Source organism: Coregonus clupeaformis, unplaced genomic scaffold (assembly GCF_020615455.1).
Source record: "Coregonus clupeaformis isolate EN_2021a unplaced genomic scaffold, ASM2061545v1 scaf0220, whole genome shotgun sequence".
Lineage (NCBI taxonomy): Eukaryota > Metazoa > Chordata > Actinopteri > Salmoniformes > Salmonidae > Coregonus > Coregonus clupeaformis.
Window position 1 is genome coordinate 144,535 of NW_025533675.1, and position 20,376 is coordinate 164,910.

The 20,376-nt window shown below is 43.9% G+C and overlaps 1 protein-coding gene across 1 annotated transcript; it reads left to right on the forward strand.

Moving 5' to 3' along the window:
* Positions 1-8,452: 8,452 nt before the first annotated feature.
* Positions 8,453-18,534, forward strand: LOC121569388 (potassium voltage-gated channel subfamily G member 3). The gene is made up of 2 exons (XM_041880299.2): positions 8,453-9,334; positions 14,886-18,534. The coding sequence occupies exons 1-2, from the start codon at positions 8,682-8,684 to the stop codon at positions 15,529-15,531; spliced, it is 1,299 nt and encodes a 432-aa protein (XP_041736233.1). The 5' UTR covers positions 8,453-8,681; the 3' UTR covers positions 15,532-18,534.
* Positions 18,535-20,376: the final 1,842 nt, after the last annotated feature.

A 20,376-nucleotide genomic window follows, 5' to 3' on the forward strand; every position in this document is an offset into this window, starting at 1 on the left:
TTCTTACTGTGGAATGCAGTGTTTGGTTTTCGCCAGGCATAATGGGACCCATCTCAGAAGAGAAGAGGGGTTACACTGGGTCTGAGAATGTTGGGGAGGTGATGTCTAGGCTCATGGGGAGGGCACGGGATGTGACCAAAGTCTGGATGCGTAACAACCCTGTTGTCACAGATGTTAAGGCGGTGTTCAGTGTTCTCAAGCAACACTTTGGGGATACTGTCTGCTCAGGTATGCCATTAGCTGATTTCTATTCAATCAAACCATATGCTAATGAGGGTCCACTAGATTTCTGGATTAGGCTTAACAAAGCTGCAGAGGCAGCTGAACAGTACCTTGTAAGTGAGGGCAGGACCTTACCCAATCAGTGCTCAGAGTTGGCAGTCATGTGTGTACGCAACTGTCCTGATAAAGAGTTGGCCCAAGTGTTCAAGAGCAAACCTCTTCGTGACTGGACAGCCAGTGAGGTACAGGATCGGTTGGATGAACTGTTAAGGGAACGTAAAGCATGTAGAACACAACTTTCACAGCAGGTGGCTGCCGTCTTTGACTCCCCCCAGGAGGAAGTGGGTCCTGTGAACAGACCTAATGTGTCATATTTTTCTCAATGTGGCCGTGAACCAGACCAGGCACCATCTGTATCTGAGGGTGGGACATTAGAGAAAGTTTTGACTTTGTTAGAGAAGGCTCTGGTCAGCAATACTTAGTCTGTGAACAGAGGGCCCCGTAAACAGTTCCACAAACGTCAGCGTGAGTGCGCTGTCTGTGGAAGCACTAATCACTGGACCAAAGCTCACTGTCAGATGCACCAGCTGTGCTTCAAGTGCTTCTCTCCGGGCCACATGAGCTTTGACTGTAGTGAGACTGGGCAGCGACAGAGCCCTGATGTGGACAGACTGGCAGGTCTCAGGAAAACTAGAAAGCCTCCGTTCTGAGGAGGGCAATGTGGGGCAGTCTTATTTTTCCTCCACTGATGATGATATCCAATCTGTTTATTCTTACTTTTGTGAGTCAGTGCCCAAGAACAACACAGTAATTTTTCAGAACACAATGAGAATTACTCAGAATGACAGTTTGTTTTACACCACCGTGCTAGTACAGGATAAAGTTGAGCTGAAGGGGATGTTAGATAGTGGGTCCATGGCTACTACTCTGCGCGCAGATATTGTACCTCGGTTGAGGGAGGCAGGAGTGGTAGAGGGGAACTTTCTAGCTCCTTCAGACATCATCCGGGTGGGTTGTGGTGGGAAGCAAACTAGCCCAGTGGGCATGTGTGACTTAAAAATTCAGCTTTATGGCTTCAGCTATGTAGTCCCAGTGCTTATTGTAGATGGGCATGTTGATTAACTCATTGTGGGCACTAATGTGTTGAAGTCTCTGATTAGACAGTTCAAATCAAATGACAGCTACTGGCGGGTGGTGGGTACACCAGGTTCCTCTAGCCAGTGTGATGAAAGCCACTTCCTGCGTCTCACGTCAAATCTGGAGAGATGGAGCGGAGACTCCATCCCAGATGAAGTGGGCACCATTAAGTTGAAAAGTTCAATGTGACAGCTCACATGGCAGTCTGACAGCTAAGAGTTCAGTTGGTGGCAGTGTAGTTAATGGCAACAGTACACTGAGCAATCTTGGACTTCAAGGCCTGTCTGTTGAGGAGTGTCCAGTTTCACAGTTCTGGAAAGATAAACTTGTCAATTTAATTGGGAAGTATGACACAGTGTTCTCTAGACATAGCCTAGATTGTGGTGAGGCAAAGGAGTTCTGCCATCGCATACGGCTGACTGATGACCGCCCATTTCGATTACCTTATCGTAGGCTTTCTCCAGCTCATTACCAAAAACTCAGGGAAACACTGGATGATATGGAGGAAAAGATTTGAGTATGCCTCACCATTGGTGCTGGTATGGAAAAAGAATGGGGACTTGCGCCTATGTACTGACTTTAGGTGGTTAAATGCCCGCACATTAAAGGATGCTCATCCCCTGCCTCATCAGGCTGATATACTGGCCGCGCTGGGAGGTAATGCCTTCTTCAGCACAATGGACTTGACGTCAGGGTATTATAACGTGCCACTGCATGAAGAGGATAAGAAATACACTGCCTTTTCCTCTCCTTTAGGTCTGCACGAGTACAGTTGGTTACCTCAGGGCCTCTGCAACAGCCCGGCTACTTTTATGAGAATGATGCTGACCGTCTTTGGTGACCAAAACGTTCTAAGTCTCCTTTGTTATTTGGATGATCTGATGGTTTTTGCTAAGACAGAGGAAGAGAGTCTGCAGAGACTTGAGATGGTTTTTCAGCGGTTGCAGGAGCACCATCTTAAACTGTCTCCGTCTAAGTGCAAGTTTTTGAGGAGGTCTGTTAAGTTTTTGGGCCACATCATTTCTCAGGAGGGTGTAGCCACTGACCCTGCTAAAGTTAAAACTATTTTGAATGTGACTGAGAGTGAGATGATGGAAGCTGATGGTGTCACTCCATCTCCTAGCAAAATCTGTTCTTTCCTTGGTATGGTAGTATACTATCAGCACTACATTGAGAATTGTTCCATGGTTGCTAGGCCATTGTTTCAGCTAACTACAGGTCATAAGAAGCCTAGGAGAGGCAAGGGTAGGAGGAGGCCAGGTCCCTCTCGCAGGCTCACTGCTGCAGACTGGACTGCCGAATGTCAACTCGCTTTTGAAGCTTTGAAATCAGCACTAGTTGACCAGGCACTGCTGGCTCATCCAGATTTTTCTCAGACATTTTTACTTTCTGTGGATGCATCTACTAGTGGTTTGGGAGCTGTACTATCCCATGTGCAAGATGGGACGGCCATAGCCAGGCCAATAGCTTTTGCTAGTAAATCTCTTAATCATGCACAATCCAAGTATCCTGCTCACCGACTGGAATTTCTAGCCATGAAATGGGCCATTCATGATAAATTCAGCCATTGGCTGCGAGGGCATAAGTCTATGTGGAACGACAACAATCCACTCAAATATATTCTTACAAAGCAGAGACTTGATGCATGCGAGCAGAGATGGGTTGCAAAGCTGGCATCCTTTGATTTTGATATCCAGTACATACCAAGTCCCAAGAATGTCGTTGCTGATGCTTTGAGCAGAGAGCCATTTGTCCGCTCCACAGTTCTGCACCGACTGACAAGAATTCCATATGATGTCCTGCTGGAGGAAGCCAGAGGTCTTAGAGTGGATGATGTTCAAGACATGTTCCGCCTCTCCTGTGAACACTGGATGATGGAACGTCTGTGGCTCCTGGGAGTGAGTTGAGTAGAGCTGGAGACGATGTCAGTGGGTTGTTTTCCTGTGAAGAGGTGTATGCTGTCCTCCATGCTCATCGCCGATGGGATGATGGTGCCACAGTGAGGGCCATTTCACATGCGCAGCACCTTGAGAAGTTGATGTCCATGGGTCAGAGCCCTTTACCTGTCTTTACACACAAGGAGCTGTATGATAACCAGTCACTGGATCCTGTCATCAGCAGAGTCATGTTCTTTGTAGATAGAGGCAGGCGCCCATCTAGGAGAGAGCGAGTCCTTGAAACTACTGAAACAGTTTATACTGACAGTGGAGAAAACTCACCACGTGGTTAGGGATTCTGTATCGTGTCTCAAAACACCCAGTGAGTAAGAAGAAAATAGTCCAGTATGTCGTACCTGTGTCTTTGCGAGGCCTTGTGTTGAAGGGAGTTCATAATGATGCTGGTCATCAGGGTCAGCAGCGCACATTGTGGCTTACGAGACAGTGGTTTTACTGGGACTCTATGGAAAAGGATGTCAAGGAATACGTGGCCCACTGTAAGAGATGCGTGTTGAGTAAAGCACCTGAGCCTGAAGCAAGAGCTCCACTTGTCTCCATTGTGACAACGGCACCTTTGGAACTCGTGTGTGTTGATTTCTGGAATGCAGAAGATTCAAATGTGTTAGTAGTGACTGATCACTTTACTAAGCTGGCCTGTGCATATCCATGTCCAAACCAGTCTGCTAAGACTGTTGCTCGTGTTCTCTGGAATAATTTCTTCTGCATTTATGGGTTCGCTGATTGTATCCATTCTGACAGGGGTGCTAACTTTGAGAGTTCACTTATTGCAGAATTACTTCAGTTATCTGGTGTTGGAAAGTCCCACACCACACCTTATCATCCCATGGGTAACGGTCAAGCAGAACGTCTGAATCGCACACTGGGTGGGATGACTAGAGCTCTGCCAGCTAGGTCCAAGGCTAAATGGCCTCAGATGTTGAACACATTGACATTTTCCTATAACTGCACTGTTCACGAGACTACTGGGTTTCTGCCCTTCTTCTTGATGTTTGGACGCACCCCTAGGTTACCGGTAGATGTTATGTTTGAAAGTGTGCTGTTGGATGGGGACACGGTAGATGTGGATAAGTATGTCCAGTCTCTGGGTGAGGATCTGAGAGAGGCCATGAAATTGGCCCAGCAGCATGCCAGTAAGCAACAAAAGAGACAAGCCGAGGTCTACAACAGACGGTCGAAGGGTCATTCGGTAGAGAAGGGAGACAGAGTTCTACTTGCTAACAAGGGAGAGAGGGGCAAGAAGAAACTGGCTGGTCGCTGGGACAGTGCGGTGTACATAGTTGTTGCGAAGAACAGCTCACTGAACACATATCGTATACAACACCCTACCACTGGACGCATAGAAACTGTGCATAGGAACCTGATTATGCCAGTCAACTTTCTGCCTTTGCCTTCTTGGGAGGAACCTGTGGGTCACAGATCTCTATCGAGTGGTGACGTGATCTCTGAGATGTCTGCAGCGTCCAGCAAAATGGATGGGAGTGACGCAAGGACTGTCCACTGGGTAGCAAGCCTTCCGGAGTCTTCTGGGAGGATACTCCAAGAGGATGGTGGAGTCCCAGTTGATGGAAGTGAAGTGGAACAACCGTATGAAGTCCCCTTGAGTGAGGTGTGCTCAGCAGAAGTGGACCAGAGAGAGATCCCCAAAGCCTACAAGAATTCTGATAGCGAAACTCCATTCAGTGGGGATGGTGCTGTGACAGATGTTGTTAACTTGGTTGAAGATGCTTCGTCAGTGTGGTCTGTGACAATCTACCAGGATTCTGATCAGTCGTCTGACACTACTAGTGTTGAGTCTGTAACTGAAAGTGTGCTGGCTCCGGATATGCCGATATGTAGTATTCCCCAACCTGAGGTTAGACCTCTGAGCACGGTTAGTGCTGTCCGTGACATTCCTGCTAGGTTTTTGGGTGAGGGTGTTCGGACTAGACTAGGTAGACTTATTAAGCCAGTGAATAGGCTAATCCAAACTATGTCTACACAGGAAATTAAACAGTTCTTGGTTTCTCAGTGACGGTAGGATATTGCCTATCTTATCTTTTTTTTGTGTGTATGTGGTAATCTAAGTGGGTCTTAGAGTGATTTGTGGGTTTGTCTAATATGTTTGACAATTCATGTAACTTTGTGTGTAGTTAATCAGCATAAAATGTATTTGGCATTTTTTGTATACGGTTGAATAAGGGATTAGCTACCTCTTATTTTTCCTAATCCTTCACAGGATCGCTTTCCAGCTGATCGACCATTTGTGGGTCTAGAATTAAGGGACTGCACTGGGTTACTCTGTCACCCTGTGGGTGTGAAATGTTTTTTTTCTTTCTTTGCTTTGTTACCTTCGAGGTAATGTGTTTTGTTTTGTGCCTATAATCTAGTGTAAAACAGTGGGGGTGAATGTGAATGTTGTAGTGTGATGTTGTTCCCCTAGATTATGCACCAAGTTGCACACAAGGACAGTTCAAGTAGGCCAGGTCAAGAGGGGATGTTAATAAATTAATAATAATAATAATTCAATGTGTTTTCTTTATTTAATTACAGCTGCATAGCTAGTGTAATTTTTTTGTGTACAAACATTTTTATATGTCTATATTGTAAATACACCTGATTGTAAAAGTTTTGTATATTTTGGTTTGGTCCATCGTGGGTTATCTGTACTTACGTACCCTCTTATTGTTCTCTTTTGCCTGACTTTCAACTAGCAAGGTATGTTGTCCTTGGCGCTGTAATTTGTCAATATAAAACTGTGGTAAAGTTACACAAAGTGCTGTTACGCAACTATAGGTTTTGTTACAATGTGGACAGTATAAAGAATTATGTTAACAACTTTCACCGAGCTCGCTAATTAGGGTACCTATTGTAACTCGGGAGTATTTGGGACAGTGTTTGAGTGAGTTTCTATGTGCTCACGCAGGTGGCCGAGAGCTGTGACTGCACCAAGGGCTAACATATTGTGTGTTGTCTCTTCGTGTGCAGATCGAATAAAAATTATCCAACCATCAGAATTCCAGTTGTGGCAGTGTCCTAAGTAAAAGTACACAACGCAGAACGAACCACGCTACACCTGCTTTAGACTATTATACACTATTATTATTATTTTTGATTATGGCTTTTACATTGATTACCAGTTATGTGGTTACTATGTCTCAGGGAGGGGCTAAGATAATATAAGGGCCAGTTTTGGTAGGGCAGGCTGATGTGAGCCTGGTAGACCTATTTGTCCCCCAACCTTAGTCTCAATGGTTTGTAAATATATATTTTGGATTATTTTAAAATATCTCAATTGAATGTCTGGATAACGGCATATTCATCTGCAAATAAAAGCACAACTTGCACCTGATCCAGCCCTTACGACTGGTACACGGTCCCTATTTAATAGGAAGCCTTTCCAGTTCCCCCTACCAGATTTCTTCTTCTTGTTTATACCTACTGCCATTAAATACGATTCTCCCAGGAACAGCTGCCGATTCGTCGCTATTCAATTCAATGGTGCTGAATCTCCAAGCATCCTGCAGCTTGTAATTTGTGAGTGTCTATAAATCTGTCACATCCACTGTATTTTTCCTGGAGGCCTCCTCAACTGTGGCAACATGCTCCCTCTAGCTGTGATGCTGTTAAAGACAAATACACTACATGACCAAAAGTATCGTTGAACATCTCATTCCAAAATCATGGGCATTAATATGGAGTTGCTGCTGTAACAGCCCCCACTCTTCTGGAAAGGCTTTCCACTAAATATTGGAACATTGCTGCAGGGACTTGCCTTCCATTCGGCCACAAGAGCATTAGTGAGATCAAGCATTGATTATGGGCAATTAGGCCTGGCACGCTTTGTGCACGGGGGCATTGTCATGCTGAAACAGGAAAGGGCCTTCCACAAATTGTTGGCACAAAGTTGGAAGCACAGAATCATCTAGAATGTAAATGTATGCTGTAGCGTTAAGATTTCGCTTCACTGGAACTAAGGTGCCTAGCCCAAACCATGAAAAACAGCCCCAGACCATTATTCCTACTCCACCAAACTTTACAGTTGGCACTATGCATTCGGGCAGGTAGCATTCCCCTGGCATCCGCCAAACACAGATTTGTCCGTCAGACTGCCAAATGGTGAAGTATGATTCATCATTTCAGAGAACACGTTTCCACTGCTCCAGAGTCCAATGGCGGCTAGCTTTACACTACTCCAGCCAACGCTTGGCATTGCGCATGGTGATCTTAGGCATGTGTGCGGCTGCTCGGCCATGGAAACCCATTTCATGAAACTCCCGACGAACAGTTATTGTGCTGACGTTGCTTCCAGAGGCAGTTTGGAACTCTGTAGTGAGTGTTGCAACCGAAGACAGATGATTTTTATGCGCTAAGCGCTTCAGCACTCGACTGTCCCGTTCTGTGAGCTTGTGTGGCCTACCACTCCTAAACGATTCCACTTCACAATAACAGCACTTACAGTTGACCGAGGTAGCTCTATCAGGGCAGACATTTGACGAACTGACTTGTTGGAAAGGTGGCATCCTATGACGTTGCCACATTGAAAGTCACTGAGCTCTTCAGTACTGCCATTCTACTGCCAATGTTTGTCTATTGAGATTGCATGGCTGTGTGCTCGATTTTATACACTTGTCAGCAACGGGTGTGGCTGAAATAGCCACTAATTTTAAGGGGTGTCCACATACTTTTGTATAAATATTGTATCTCTGGGTTCTGAAGAGGAGAGCAATCATCCGTGATCACTGATTTGTTATGTGGCCCTCCGAAGATGAATTACCTGAAACATTGTAATAAACGTGGTGCTGCATATTGATAAAATACTTAAGTTATCATATGCCAATTTAATGAGAAGTACTTTTGTCAAACAGCACATATGGGCTCAGGGCCTACTGTGATTAGGCATATATTTGTAATAATTTTACAGATATAACGGACTACTATCGATCAACTCATAAAATGTGAAAGAAATATATCCTGCTTGTGTAGAGGGTGGCTGCCATCGATTGCAATAAGCGATCGTTTGCAATACATCGTGTGTCTTAAAGTGTGTGTGTGTGTGCGTGTGCGCGTGTGTGACATCACCACTGGGATCTGCACCCGGAGGACTGGTTTGTTTGGACACTGAGTGCGCTCAGAACACCAGTGCGATGTCGCGCAAGGATAGAGTTGCGCGCTCTGTTGCATAGTCCTCACGACACAACTCCAGTCGGCCAGATATATCTCTCTCAGAAGGAGGAAAATGACGCAAAAGCTTGTTATAGCGGCCAAACGCAATGGGGACATATTGACTCCGATATTGGATTTGGAGAGGAATAAAGCATGATGGTTGTATAAAACGCACAGGGTGCCATTTTCAGTACTCTACAAACACCTGTCAACAGCTGAAAGATGAAGTTTGGGAAGAGCATCTGTATCCTTAATGTGGGTGGCACAAAATATGCGTTCTCTAAGGATGTGATAAAAGATTTCCCTCTGAGTAGAGTGAGCCGTTTGCACAAATGCGCCTCGGAGAAAGAGGTACTGGAAGTGTGCGACGACTATGATCGGGAACGGAACGAGTTTTTCTTTGATAGGCACTCCGAGGCTTTTTGTTTCATCATGCTGTACGTGAAGTACGGGAAGCTACGTTTTGTACCGCAGATGTGCGAGCTGTCATTCTATAACGAGATGATTTACTGGGGGCTGGAGAGCTCACACTTGGAGTTTTGCTGCCAGCGGAGACTGGATGATAGGATGTCCGACTCATACATTCATTTCTCCGAAGAGGAAGCCAAACTCGAGGAAGAAATGAGGGGCGAGAATTTGGTGACTCGCGTGGTCACAGAGAGAGAGGACTCAAAGTGGCTGGAGAGAATGAGAATAACTTTTGATGAGCCGACTTCATCCGTCGCAGCACAAATATTGGCCTCAGTGTCCGTTATATTTGTTATAGTGTCCATGGTGATGCTTTGCGCGAGTACTTTGCCAGATTGGAAAACCGCTGAGAACAGCAGCGTGGAGGAGCACAGGTACAATCCAGACTCTTTAGACCATCCATCCGGGTATATATGTCCTATCTTTTTATATTTTTCCAGATTTCCCAGTTATTTGATTGTCTGCAATGTGGTACATGCTTCTATGCTCTACTTCTCAGTAAAGGACCGCAAGAGATCCACAACGTGTTATTTCAGCTGCTGTGAATAGCCTACACATACCCATGCACATTTTACCCTACACTTCTGCAGGGCCGGCTCCAGGCATAAGCAACATAAGCGGTCGCTTAGGGCCCCTCCCAAAAAAACTAAACTTACTGTTGAGAGTTAGAATAGTAGAATACACAAGGTGTAAGTTCGAAATTTGGTTATAAATCAGCAGTTTTTTTTATTGTTTTGTCAGTCACTGACAGTCACTCAATTAGCCACGTCAGCTAACAATTGTTAGATTGGTAAATTAGTCTAGCCAGTTATCTAAACTTGTAGTAATCATGACTGAATACAGACCGGGCATGCAGTGGCCCTGACCTCCAGGGGGCCCTCATTGATTTTGTTAATCATTCTCACTTAGATATCATTGATATGGCATAAGTCATGGCAAAATGTGTAGAATTGCAGGAAATTAGCTTTAAAACTGAAAAAATATATATCCACATCATGGCAAAATGGGTAGAATTGCAGGTAATTAGCTTTAAAACTGCAAAAGATTATCTCTGCCCCATAGCAAAATTAGTCGAATTTTATGGAATTTGTTGTGAAATTGAAAACATTTCTCTCCACCCCATGGCAATATGTGTAGAACTACAGAAAACGTGCTTTAAAACTGCAACATTTTCTCTACGACCCATGGCAAAATGTGTAGATTTGCAGGAAATTTACTTTAGAACGTATATATTTCTCTCCACCATCAAGAGGGGGGCCACTAAGGGGGACCCCACAACCAAATCTTGTTTAGGGCCCCCAAAAGGCTAGAGCCAGCCTTGCACATCTGTATCTTTTAGAACTCATGCTAATTTAGAAGTATATATTGTTGTATTCTGCATATGATACAACCTCTAAATCTCAAGTGTGTATTAGGCCTACTACAGTAGTCCTGACCACAGCTGTCCTGGTGGGGAAGGGGGCAGAGGAGGAGCTGAATGTTTATCAAAGTTAAATGTCAAGGGAGCTTCTGGTCGGATCTTACAAAGTGAACAACACATTTCATGTGGCAAAGTCTCCATTTTGTATGTCGGTCAATTGTCATTATAATATGACATATTACACACTTTCAGCTTAAAGGTGTTCAAACTAAATGTTCATTGCCATAAGCACCACTGTCCCTTGAACTATTGTCGTTTCTGTCTCTGAGTTCTCAATTGTTATGCATTTTATCTTTCAGGACTAAAACGTCATAGTCTTTAACGCAAGAGAGGCTGAAGAACTTCACAAGTAGGAGCGTTGCCTCTCTTGTAACAGACAAGACTTACTGTCTTTGCTCCCTTTTTGGATAAGTGTGTACAGTCGTGGTCAAAAGTTTTGAGAATGACACAAATATGAATTTTCAAAGTCTGCTGCCTCAGTTTTTATGATGGCAATTTGCATATACTCCAGAATGTTATGAATAGTGATCAGATGAATTGCAATTAATTGCAAAGTCCCTCTTTGCCATGAAAGTGAACTTACCCCCCAAAAAACATTTCCACTGCATTTCAGCCCTGCTACAAAAGGACCAGCTGACATCATGTCAGTGATTCTCTCGTTAACACAGGTGAGAGTGTTGACGAGGACAAGGCTGGAGTTCACTCTGTCATGCTGATTGAGTAAGAATAACAGACTGGAAGCTTTAAAAGGAGGGTGGTGCTTGAGATCATTGTTCTTCCTCTGTTAACCATGGTTACCTGCAAGGAAACACGTGCCGTCATCATTGCTTTGCACAAAAAGGGCTTCACAGGCAAGGATATTGCTGCTAGTAAGATTGCACCTAAATCATCCATTTATCGAATCATCAAGAATTTCAAGGAGAGAGGTTCAATTGTTGTGAAGAAGGCTTCAGGGCGCCCAAGAAAGTCCAGCAAGTGCCAGGACTGTCTCCTAAAGTTGATTCAGCTGCGGGATCGGGGCACCACCAGTGCAGAGCCTGCTCAGGAATGGCAGCAGGCAGGTGTGCGTGCAGATGCACGCACAGTGAGTCGAAGACTTTTGGAGGATGGCCTGGTGTCAAGAAGGGCAGCAAGGAAGCCTATTCTCTCCAGGAAAAACATCTGCAAAAGGTACAGGGATTGGACTGCTGAGGACTGGAGTAAAGTCATTTTGTTTGGGGCATCCGGAAAAAAGCTTGTCCGGAGAAGACAAGGTGAGCGCTACCATCAGTCCTGTGTCATGCCAACAGTTAAGCATCCTGAGACCATTCATGTGTGGGGTTGCTTCTCAGCCAAGGGAGTGGGCTCACTCACAATTCTACCTAAGAACACAGCCATGAATAAAGAATGGCACCAACACATCCTCCGAGAGCAACTTCTCCCAACCATCCAATAACAGTTTGGTGACAAACAATGCCTTTTCCAGCATGATGGAGCACCTTGCCATAAGGCAAAAGTGATAACTAAGTGTCTCGGGGAACAAAACATTGACATTTTGGGTCCATGGCCAGGAAACTCCCCAGACCTTAATCCCATTGAGAACTTGTGGTCAATCCTCAAGAGGCGGGTGGACAAACAAAAACCCACAAATTCTGACAAACTCCAAGCATTGATTATGCAAGAATGGGCTGCCATCAGTCATGATGTGGCCCAGAAGTTAATTGAAAGCATGCCAGGGCGGATTGCAGAGGTCTTGAAAAAGAAGGGTCAACACTGCAAATTTTGACTCTTTGCATAAACTTAATGTAATTGTCAATAAAAGCCTTTGACACTTATGGAATGCTTGTAATTATACTTCAGTATACCATAGTAACATCTGACAAAAATATCTAAAAACACTGAAGCAGCAAACTTTGTGAAGACCAATACTTGTGTCATTCTCAAAACTTTTGACCACAACTGTATGTATCGCTAACTGTCCAAGGTGCTGATTTTAGTGGCATCCGACAGTACCTGTCCAAGGTGCTGATTGTTTGTGGTAGCCTACTACAATATTCAGGACCTGTCCATGGTGCTGATTCCTGGCAGAATAGGCCTACTATTGTCATATGAGACCATCGAGGAGACAGATGATAATAACGATGTATTGCTTTTTCTTGGTGTAATACACTGTCAGGCTCATGTCAACTTTTTTTTTTAAAGACTTTTGATGTTTTGCAGGAGATTAGAACATACATCAATCAAATGTAGCCATTTATCAATACATATAACTGTCAGCCAATACTTCTGTCCATTTGTCTACAGAGCTGTTTGTCATCCCTTTCTTGTCTGCTCTCACTCTGCTCTTTAACCTGTGTGTCTGTCTTGTATCCATGACTGCCACGCGGACCGCTCTCAAGGTATTGGTAGCTGAAAGGCACCCAACAGAATCAGTGTGTGTGTGTGTGTGTGTGCGTGCGTACAATTGTCGGTAATGCAGGTAGGTATTGTTCTAAGTAAATGGTGGGAGGTTATAGTTGTACCTGATTTACTTCCCTTTTTAAATGGGCAAATGTTGTATTAAAGTGAGCATTACATCACAAAGGCCAGTTGTCATAAGGTAATACAGTAAAGGGGACTTCCATTCTACTGCAACAACTTTGGATGTACTGAGCACTTGCACCAAGCCCTCACCTGAATGCAAATGACAAAAGTTTATATTTGGTCAAAATGTAATATTTGTCAGCATATAATTGACCCAAGGCAAGAATGCTTTATGTATAGCAGGTTGGGAAAACATTTATAATTGATGATATCGACAGTGACCCCTCAACATCACCACAAAATAATTATGTGAGATTATTCAGTGTATAATTTATAGTTGGAAAATATGAATAACATATGTATCAATATTGCATTCATTGAGTTAGGTCATCATATATGAGATGTTATAATGTATGAGATGTCCGAATTCATTTATATCAGCATTTGAGAATAGCATATTTTGATGGACTACACTAAAACTGGCTTTTGAATGGCTCACTGGAATCCCTGGTTACAGCCCTACCTCTACTCGGAACCTTTGTGTCAGCCTGTCCTCCCACTCTCTAAACTTAATAGGCATGCTCAGGGCTCAGTCTCAACCAGGTCTAACTTGCTTTTAATTCATGGTTGAATTGAGGGAAAAGAAGCCTCCAAAAACCCTGATCAGTATGCCTCTACCATCCTCTTGCCCTGGAGGATACCCATGGAGCGGCAATACATCTGTCCTTATTCCTTATAGTCCCCTCAAAGCCCTCAAGGTCTAGGAATGGTCTCCAAATCAAATGAAAATCGAAGATGTGCATGCCAGTTTTATTTGTCATTTATTGCTGTTACAGTGCCTTCAGAAAGTATTCAAACCCCTTGACTTTTTCCACATTTTGTTGTGTTACAGCCTGAATTTAAAATAAATTACATTGAGATTTTGTGTCACTGGCCTACACACAATACCCCATAATGTCAAAGTGAAATTATGTTTTTAAACATTTTTACAAATTACTTAAAAATGATAAGCTGAAATGTCTTGAGTCGATAAGTATTCAACCCCTTTGTTATGGCAAGCCAAAATAAGTTCAGGAGTAAAACTGTGCTTAACAAGTCAGTCGCATGGACTCACTGTGCAATAATAGTGTTTAACATGATTTTTGAATGACTACCTCATCACTGTACCCCACACATACAATTATCTGTAAGGTCCCTCAGTCGAGCAGTGAATTTCAAACACAGATTAAACCACAAAGACTAGGGAGGTTTTCCAATGCCTCGCAAAGAAGGGCACCTATTGGTAGATGGCAAAAAAAAAAACAGACATTGAATATCCCTTAGAGCATGGTTAAGTTATTAAATGATTGCTTGTAGAAAAAAACTATAATACCGTAAATTACAACCTGACCTTAAAAGGCAGAATATCTTCTGCATGTTCTGGAATAAAAAAATGCAGGTGGTCAGGTTGGTAAATTACAACAGGATTACATTGTGAAATGTCTATATTGCATCAAAATGTAAGAGTGTCCATAAGTCATAAGGCTCCAAGACTATAGCCTACCAGCTGTTTGAGAGTGAAGCTTTATGAGTTATCAATGTGGTGAGACTGAAGCCTGCTATGAGTCGCTGGTCAATCAAGACCCACTATCGATACAGTAAAACAGTATTGTGTAAGGGATTGACAGCTCCCTTCTTCAATAGAACTTTACTCTCCCACTGCTCCTACATTCTAAGAAAAAATGGTTCATAAAGGGTTTTCTGTCTGTCTTTGTAGGATAAACATTTTTTGGTTCCAAAACCTTTTCACCCAACGAATAGGCCCTAACCCTCAATATACCCTTTAAGGAGCCCTTCAGTGAAAATGTTCTAACTTGAACCAAAATGGGTTCTACCTTGAACCAAAAAGGTTTCTGCTACAGCGATAGCCGTAGCAACTTTTTTCTGTAAGAGTGTAATGTCTGCAGTCCATTGCTTGTAGATATAGTGTGTAGACCTGTAGTGGAATCCCCTTCTCTCCTTCTTGCGTTAACTCTGCCTGGTTCTCCCTCCCACAGGATCATCGAGGCTGTGTGTATCAGCTGGTTCACCGCTGAGTGCATCGTGCGCTTCATCGTGTCGCGGGACAAGTGTGAGTTTGTCAAACGGCCCCTCAACGTCATCGATCTACTAGCCATCACGCCCTACTACATCTCCATCTCCATGACGATGCTGACAGGTGAGAACTCCCAGCTGCAGCGGGTGGGCGTCACCCTGCGTGTCCTGCGCATGATGCGTATCTTCTGGGTGATCAAGCTGGCCCGTCACTTCTTGGGTCTGCAGACTCTAGGGCTGACACTGAGGCGCTGCTACCGGGAGATGGTGATGCTGCTGCTGTTCATCTGCGTGCCCATGGCTATCTTCAGCGCTCTTGCCCAGCTGCTGGAGCATGGCCTGGACTTGGAGTCGCCCAACGAGGACTACGCCAGCATCCCCGCCGCCTGTTGGTGGGTTATTATCTCCATGACCACTGTGGGCTATGGAGACATGTACCCCATCACCGTGCCTGGGCGAGTGCTGGGTGGTCTGTGCGTGGTAAGTGGCATCGTGCTCCTGGCGCTGCCCATCACCTTCATCTACCACAGCTTCGTGCAGTGCTACCATGAGCTCAAGTTCCGCTCGGCCCGCTGCACACGGAGCCTGTCCGCAGAGTTTCTCAACTGAGGGACCAGTGACGTTGCAGGAGGGCTAATGGGGGGGTGCCACCCCTCGCTACTCCTCAACACCTCTTCATCCACCCTAGAACTGTGTATCGATCCAAAACGTGGCCTCTTTCATTGTCTCAAACATATTTTGTTGACGTATCCCTCGTCTTTGAACAGCAGTTGTTGGGGTTATGTGTTTTGAGGTTTGCATACAGCACAGCCTTCAACCTTCAACAGTCAAGTCCAAGTAGGAAATAATGGAACCCGATGGGGACTAGGACAGTTTCCAAGGCTGCCATGGTGACAGTGGTTTTCAGGGCAGAGGGCATCTGGATCATGTCAGACCAGACAGAGGCCTTCACATACTGTGGATTACACTTCTGGCTGGCATTCTCCTCAAAAGAGATTTGAGTTGTAATGTCATTTTCAATCCCACACTCTGGCAGTGTCACAGTGTGGAGATGGAAGGTATCATTTCGCTTCTCTTTCTTAGATAATTTCTTTCTAGTATTCCTTCGGCCAGTGAGTGAACAACAATGCATTACAAAGAACCAAAGTGTATTAGTACAGTGTACACTGTATGTTCCCTTTAATCTTTCACTGCAATGCTCATCTTTCTGCTTTTATCTTGCGTACACAAACCTGACAGATATAAAGAGCACAACACTTTGTGAATTTGAATGAGCCCATTTACAACTCAAACATGGTCACATTTTAAACCTATTACCTATTCCACCTGAAAACCAACCAATGCGAAATGGCTTTGAAATGTATTTTTCGCAGAAACCAAGAGGGGGGGTGGGAGGGTTTTAACAAGAAAGAGTACAATACCGTGTGGGTCTGTCAGCTCAGCTGTGTAGGCAGGTCTGTAATGTGGAACACCGAGCCACAGATCGAGAGTGTGTCATGGAGAGACGGGTGGTTCGGCTGACACCACACAGTGCAGTGCGGAAAGGGCATGCCTGCCTCAGCCTCGAGAGCACTGCGAGTCTTCTAACTGGAGGAGTGTAACCATTTGTGGCTGGTGTCAAAACCTTGGGAGTCTCTACCTGTCACAACAAAGGCACTCGGCATGCCCCCCCCCCTCGGTACTGTATGTCAAAACCACCACAGCCTTGGTAGGCACTCCTCTCAATGTTGTTGTCTGGCCCACCTGCTTCTCCTCGACATACTGTCGACGCCATGTTTGAGTGGCTTGTGTGACGCATTCGGCCTCCTCTCCTGCCAGAGTGAATTCGGGTGAATCTGAAAAGCTTTCATCATGACTTCACTCATTTCTATGGTGGGGAATTGGGAATCGGATCATCATGTGTTCTCTTCACATCAGCCTGCTTCAGGGTATACTACCTGTTATCGCTAACAAGTACCATTTCTCTTCTCTCAGATTGTGCATATTTCGTTTTTTGCCCTAGGACTACACAGCTGATTTAAATAACCAACTCATCATCAAGCTTTGCTTATTTGAATCAGCTGTGTAGTGCTAGGGCAAAAACCAAAACGTGCAGCAGGACCGAGTTTGGGAAACCCTGCTCTATTTGATGTGATTGGTATTCACCGCCGGGAATACCAGTCTAATTGTACTAGTGATGCTGGTTCTGTTGACACAGATTTGGTGTTCCTTTGCTTTGTCTCAGCCCCATCTGCTGCCTCTGATCTGCCCTGGCTTTTACTTGATTCATCAGGGATTCTAACTGCTGCAGGGGGGACTGAGACTCTGACACCATAAAAAATCCAAACAACATACAGACCATAATAGCTGGACTTTCTCTAACCATACTCTTTCCCTCTTCTTAGTCTGTTTGTCTCTCTGGCCCTCTTTCTCTCTCACACACACACAAACACACACATTTACACAAAGTCCCAGTGGTCACTACTAATTATCTGGGAGTGCCCCATTTCAATAACATGGGTAAACAACAAGAGAGTGGATTTCACATGTATTTTTCCAATCAAAACTGCACATATAAAAAGTCAGAAAGGTCATCATGAATAAAATTTCTGAGTAAATCCATTGACACACATCTAAAGCGAAGTGGGATTACAAAACAAATCAGGCAATAAAAACTAATTTTGAGGAGATTAAACATGGTTCACTGGTTATAAGACCATTGAGTGACCTATTTAATGTCTGTCTGACACCCTGTCACTTTTGACAGTGCTCTACTCAATGAAATGTACAAATACTCCACGCCCCACTCAGTGCAATCTTGATATTTGGACTGGGAAAGTATTACGTGAGTATCTCTGTTGTCATCACAATATGTATTTTGCCATTGGACTAAAACTGTGAAAATTAATGTGACGTGTGACAAGTAAATGTGGACCGCTAGGGAGTTTGATCCCTTGTGAAATGAACGGTTCTGGAAAAGTTGCTGTTGTGTTCAGGATCAGGTATAAGGCAATGGGATTTTTGTTTTGTTGGAACAAATGTTGTATTTCTGAATTTAGTATTTGAGAATAACTGAAGAATATTTCCACTACTGTAAACCCTTGTAGGACATTTTTCTTTGCTCACGTTGGTTCTGGAAAAGTTGCTGTTGTGTTCAGGATCAGGTAAAAGGCAATGGGATTTTAGTTTTGTTCGAACAAATGTTGTATTTCTGAATTTAGTATTTGAGAATAACTTGAGAATATTTCCACTACTGTAAACCCTTGTAGGACATATTTCTTTGCTGACGTTGGATGTAGTGGGGACAAAAGTGGCCCCACATTTGTTACAAGACTTGATAAATAGTGACATTTCAGATAGGACCTGCAACTTCTGGATACTCTACAGTACGTTGTCACACCCAAACACCTTCTGTGGGCCCCTCTAGCATATTGCTGCTTCAATAGAATGTACAATTTGAACAGTGCATATGATATCTTTTGAGAAAACGGTTGTGTTTATGCAAGCCATATCTACAAAATGTTTATAGTTTTTTCCGTTATTTTTTATGAAACCAGCTATTTTGTATAGAGCGTATGTTTACAGATAGAAAGGTTATATGGTTGTATATGAATAAAGCAAATCTGTCCAATCTTTACGTTAATCTGACTACATTTAGGCTTACATGCCTGTTCACTTTTGAGTTTACTTTATAATATCATAGAGTGGGTAACACACATATTAGCTAGCAGCCTCTTATTCATAATTCTTAATGCAAAATACAGGAAGTCATTCATTTCAATGGATCCCATTTTATTAATATATTACTATAACAAACAACAAAACATTGTTCAAGGAGAAAATTATGGGAGATTGATGTTTGAATAATGTATTTTTGACTATGCTTCTTAATTTACAGGGACACTTCGGGATTTTGTTAATGAACACCTTTATCTACTTCCCCTGTGTGCAGTTTGAAGGAAATTGATAACTAGTGTCAGCACAATGAGATGTCCAGTCATTGTGCTGACACTAGTTAGCATTGGCTTCCGAAACTACCTCCTAACGTAATACTGGACGCAGAGACATACAAATGGTATCCACAAGTTCATCTGACTCCGGGAAAGTAGATAAAAGGCTTCATTACCAAAATCTTGAAGTATCCCTTTAACCAGGTAGGTCTAAGTTGGCTGAGGGAACACATTTCCATGTATCACCACAACCTGAGAAGAGTTCCATCAAAGAAGGGTTCCAATGAGTTGGGGATGATTAACTGGCCATGATATGGGGGCAGATTAGGGATCCCTACTCTTGTGACATTTGATCATGACCAGAATCAGTATTTAGGTCTGGGCAGTGTCCCCAATCATGAGGGGGACCACCAGTCCATATGAATTGCCAACGCCAAGACAATGGATGCATTCCCCTGCTCAGACTTTGCATGCTTCAACCAATGGTTGCATGCCACGTCATCGACTGTGCAGTCGGGCACAAGATTGCTATAACATATGGGACCATTTCCCCTGCTCAGACGTTGCATGTATCAGCCAATGGTTGCGTGCCTCGCCATTGACTGTGCAGTCGGGTGGCAGATTGCTATAACATATGGGATGCGTTCCCCTGCTCAGACGTTGCATACATCAACCAATGGTTGCGTGCCATGTCATCGACTGTGTCATTGACTGACAGATTGCTATAACACATGATGTGTTTAGCTGATATGTAAAATACCTATCAAGGCGTTGTATGATCTGGCAGGCATCAGCAACGCCTGGGCAGAGGAACGTGCCATGATGTGGTTAGCTGATATGTAAAATACCTATCCAGATGTTGTAAGATCTGGCAGGTGTCAGCAACGCCTGGGCAGAGGAACACGCCCAACACCACTTCCAGCAACATATAGTCGAGGGCTCTCCAACCCTGTTCCTGAAGAGCTACCCTCCTGTAGGTTTTTGATCCAACCTCAGTTGTAACTAACCTCATTGAGCTTATCAACCAGCTAATTATTAGAATCAGGTGTGCTAGATTAGGGTTGGAGCAAAAACCTACATGACGGTAGCTCTCCAGGAACAGGGTTGGTCCAGCCCTGATCCAGTCCCATCCAGGTACCAACCAGTCCAGACACAAAGAGTATTGTCACTTTCACAGCATATTGCAGGAGGATTTGAGGACTCACTCAGGTCATTACCTGCTGATGCACAAAAGTTGTCATTTTCTATCTGATAAAATATGTGCTATGGTTCCAATAATTTTTGGTATTATATTCTCTATAGTCAATGACAGAGCCAGTGAGTATAAACATGTTGTAGTAGCTGCTTACCTAAAGACTTATTCATTACTTGATTTAATTATGACTACACTACATCTATCTTATTCCTACCCAAAGGGAACACCTGGAATGTCTTGTAGTTGGAGAAGGCGAGCTCGCGGGTCTACTGCAATATCTAAGCTCTCTCTTCCGCTAACCGCTCCGGTTTGCGGTTTAACTTCGCCATA

What these genes read in the sequence shown, in the direction of transcription:
- LOC121569388 (XM_041880299.2), top strand. Translation starts at nt 8,682, where the DNA reads ATGAAGTTTGGGAAGAGCATCTGTATCCTTAATGTGGGTGGCACAAAA. An exon ending in TCTTTAGACCATCCATCCGG is followed by an intron (nt 9,335 to 14,885) that starts GTATATATGTCC and finishes TCCCTCCCACAG; the next exon opens with GATCATCGAGGCTGTGTGTA.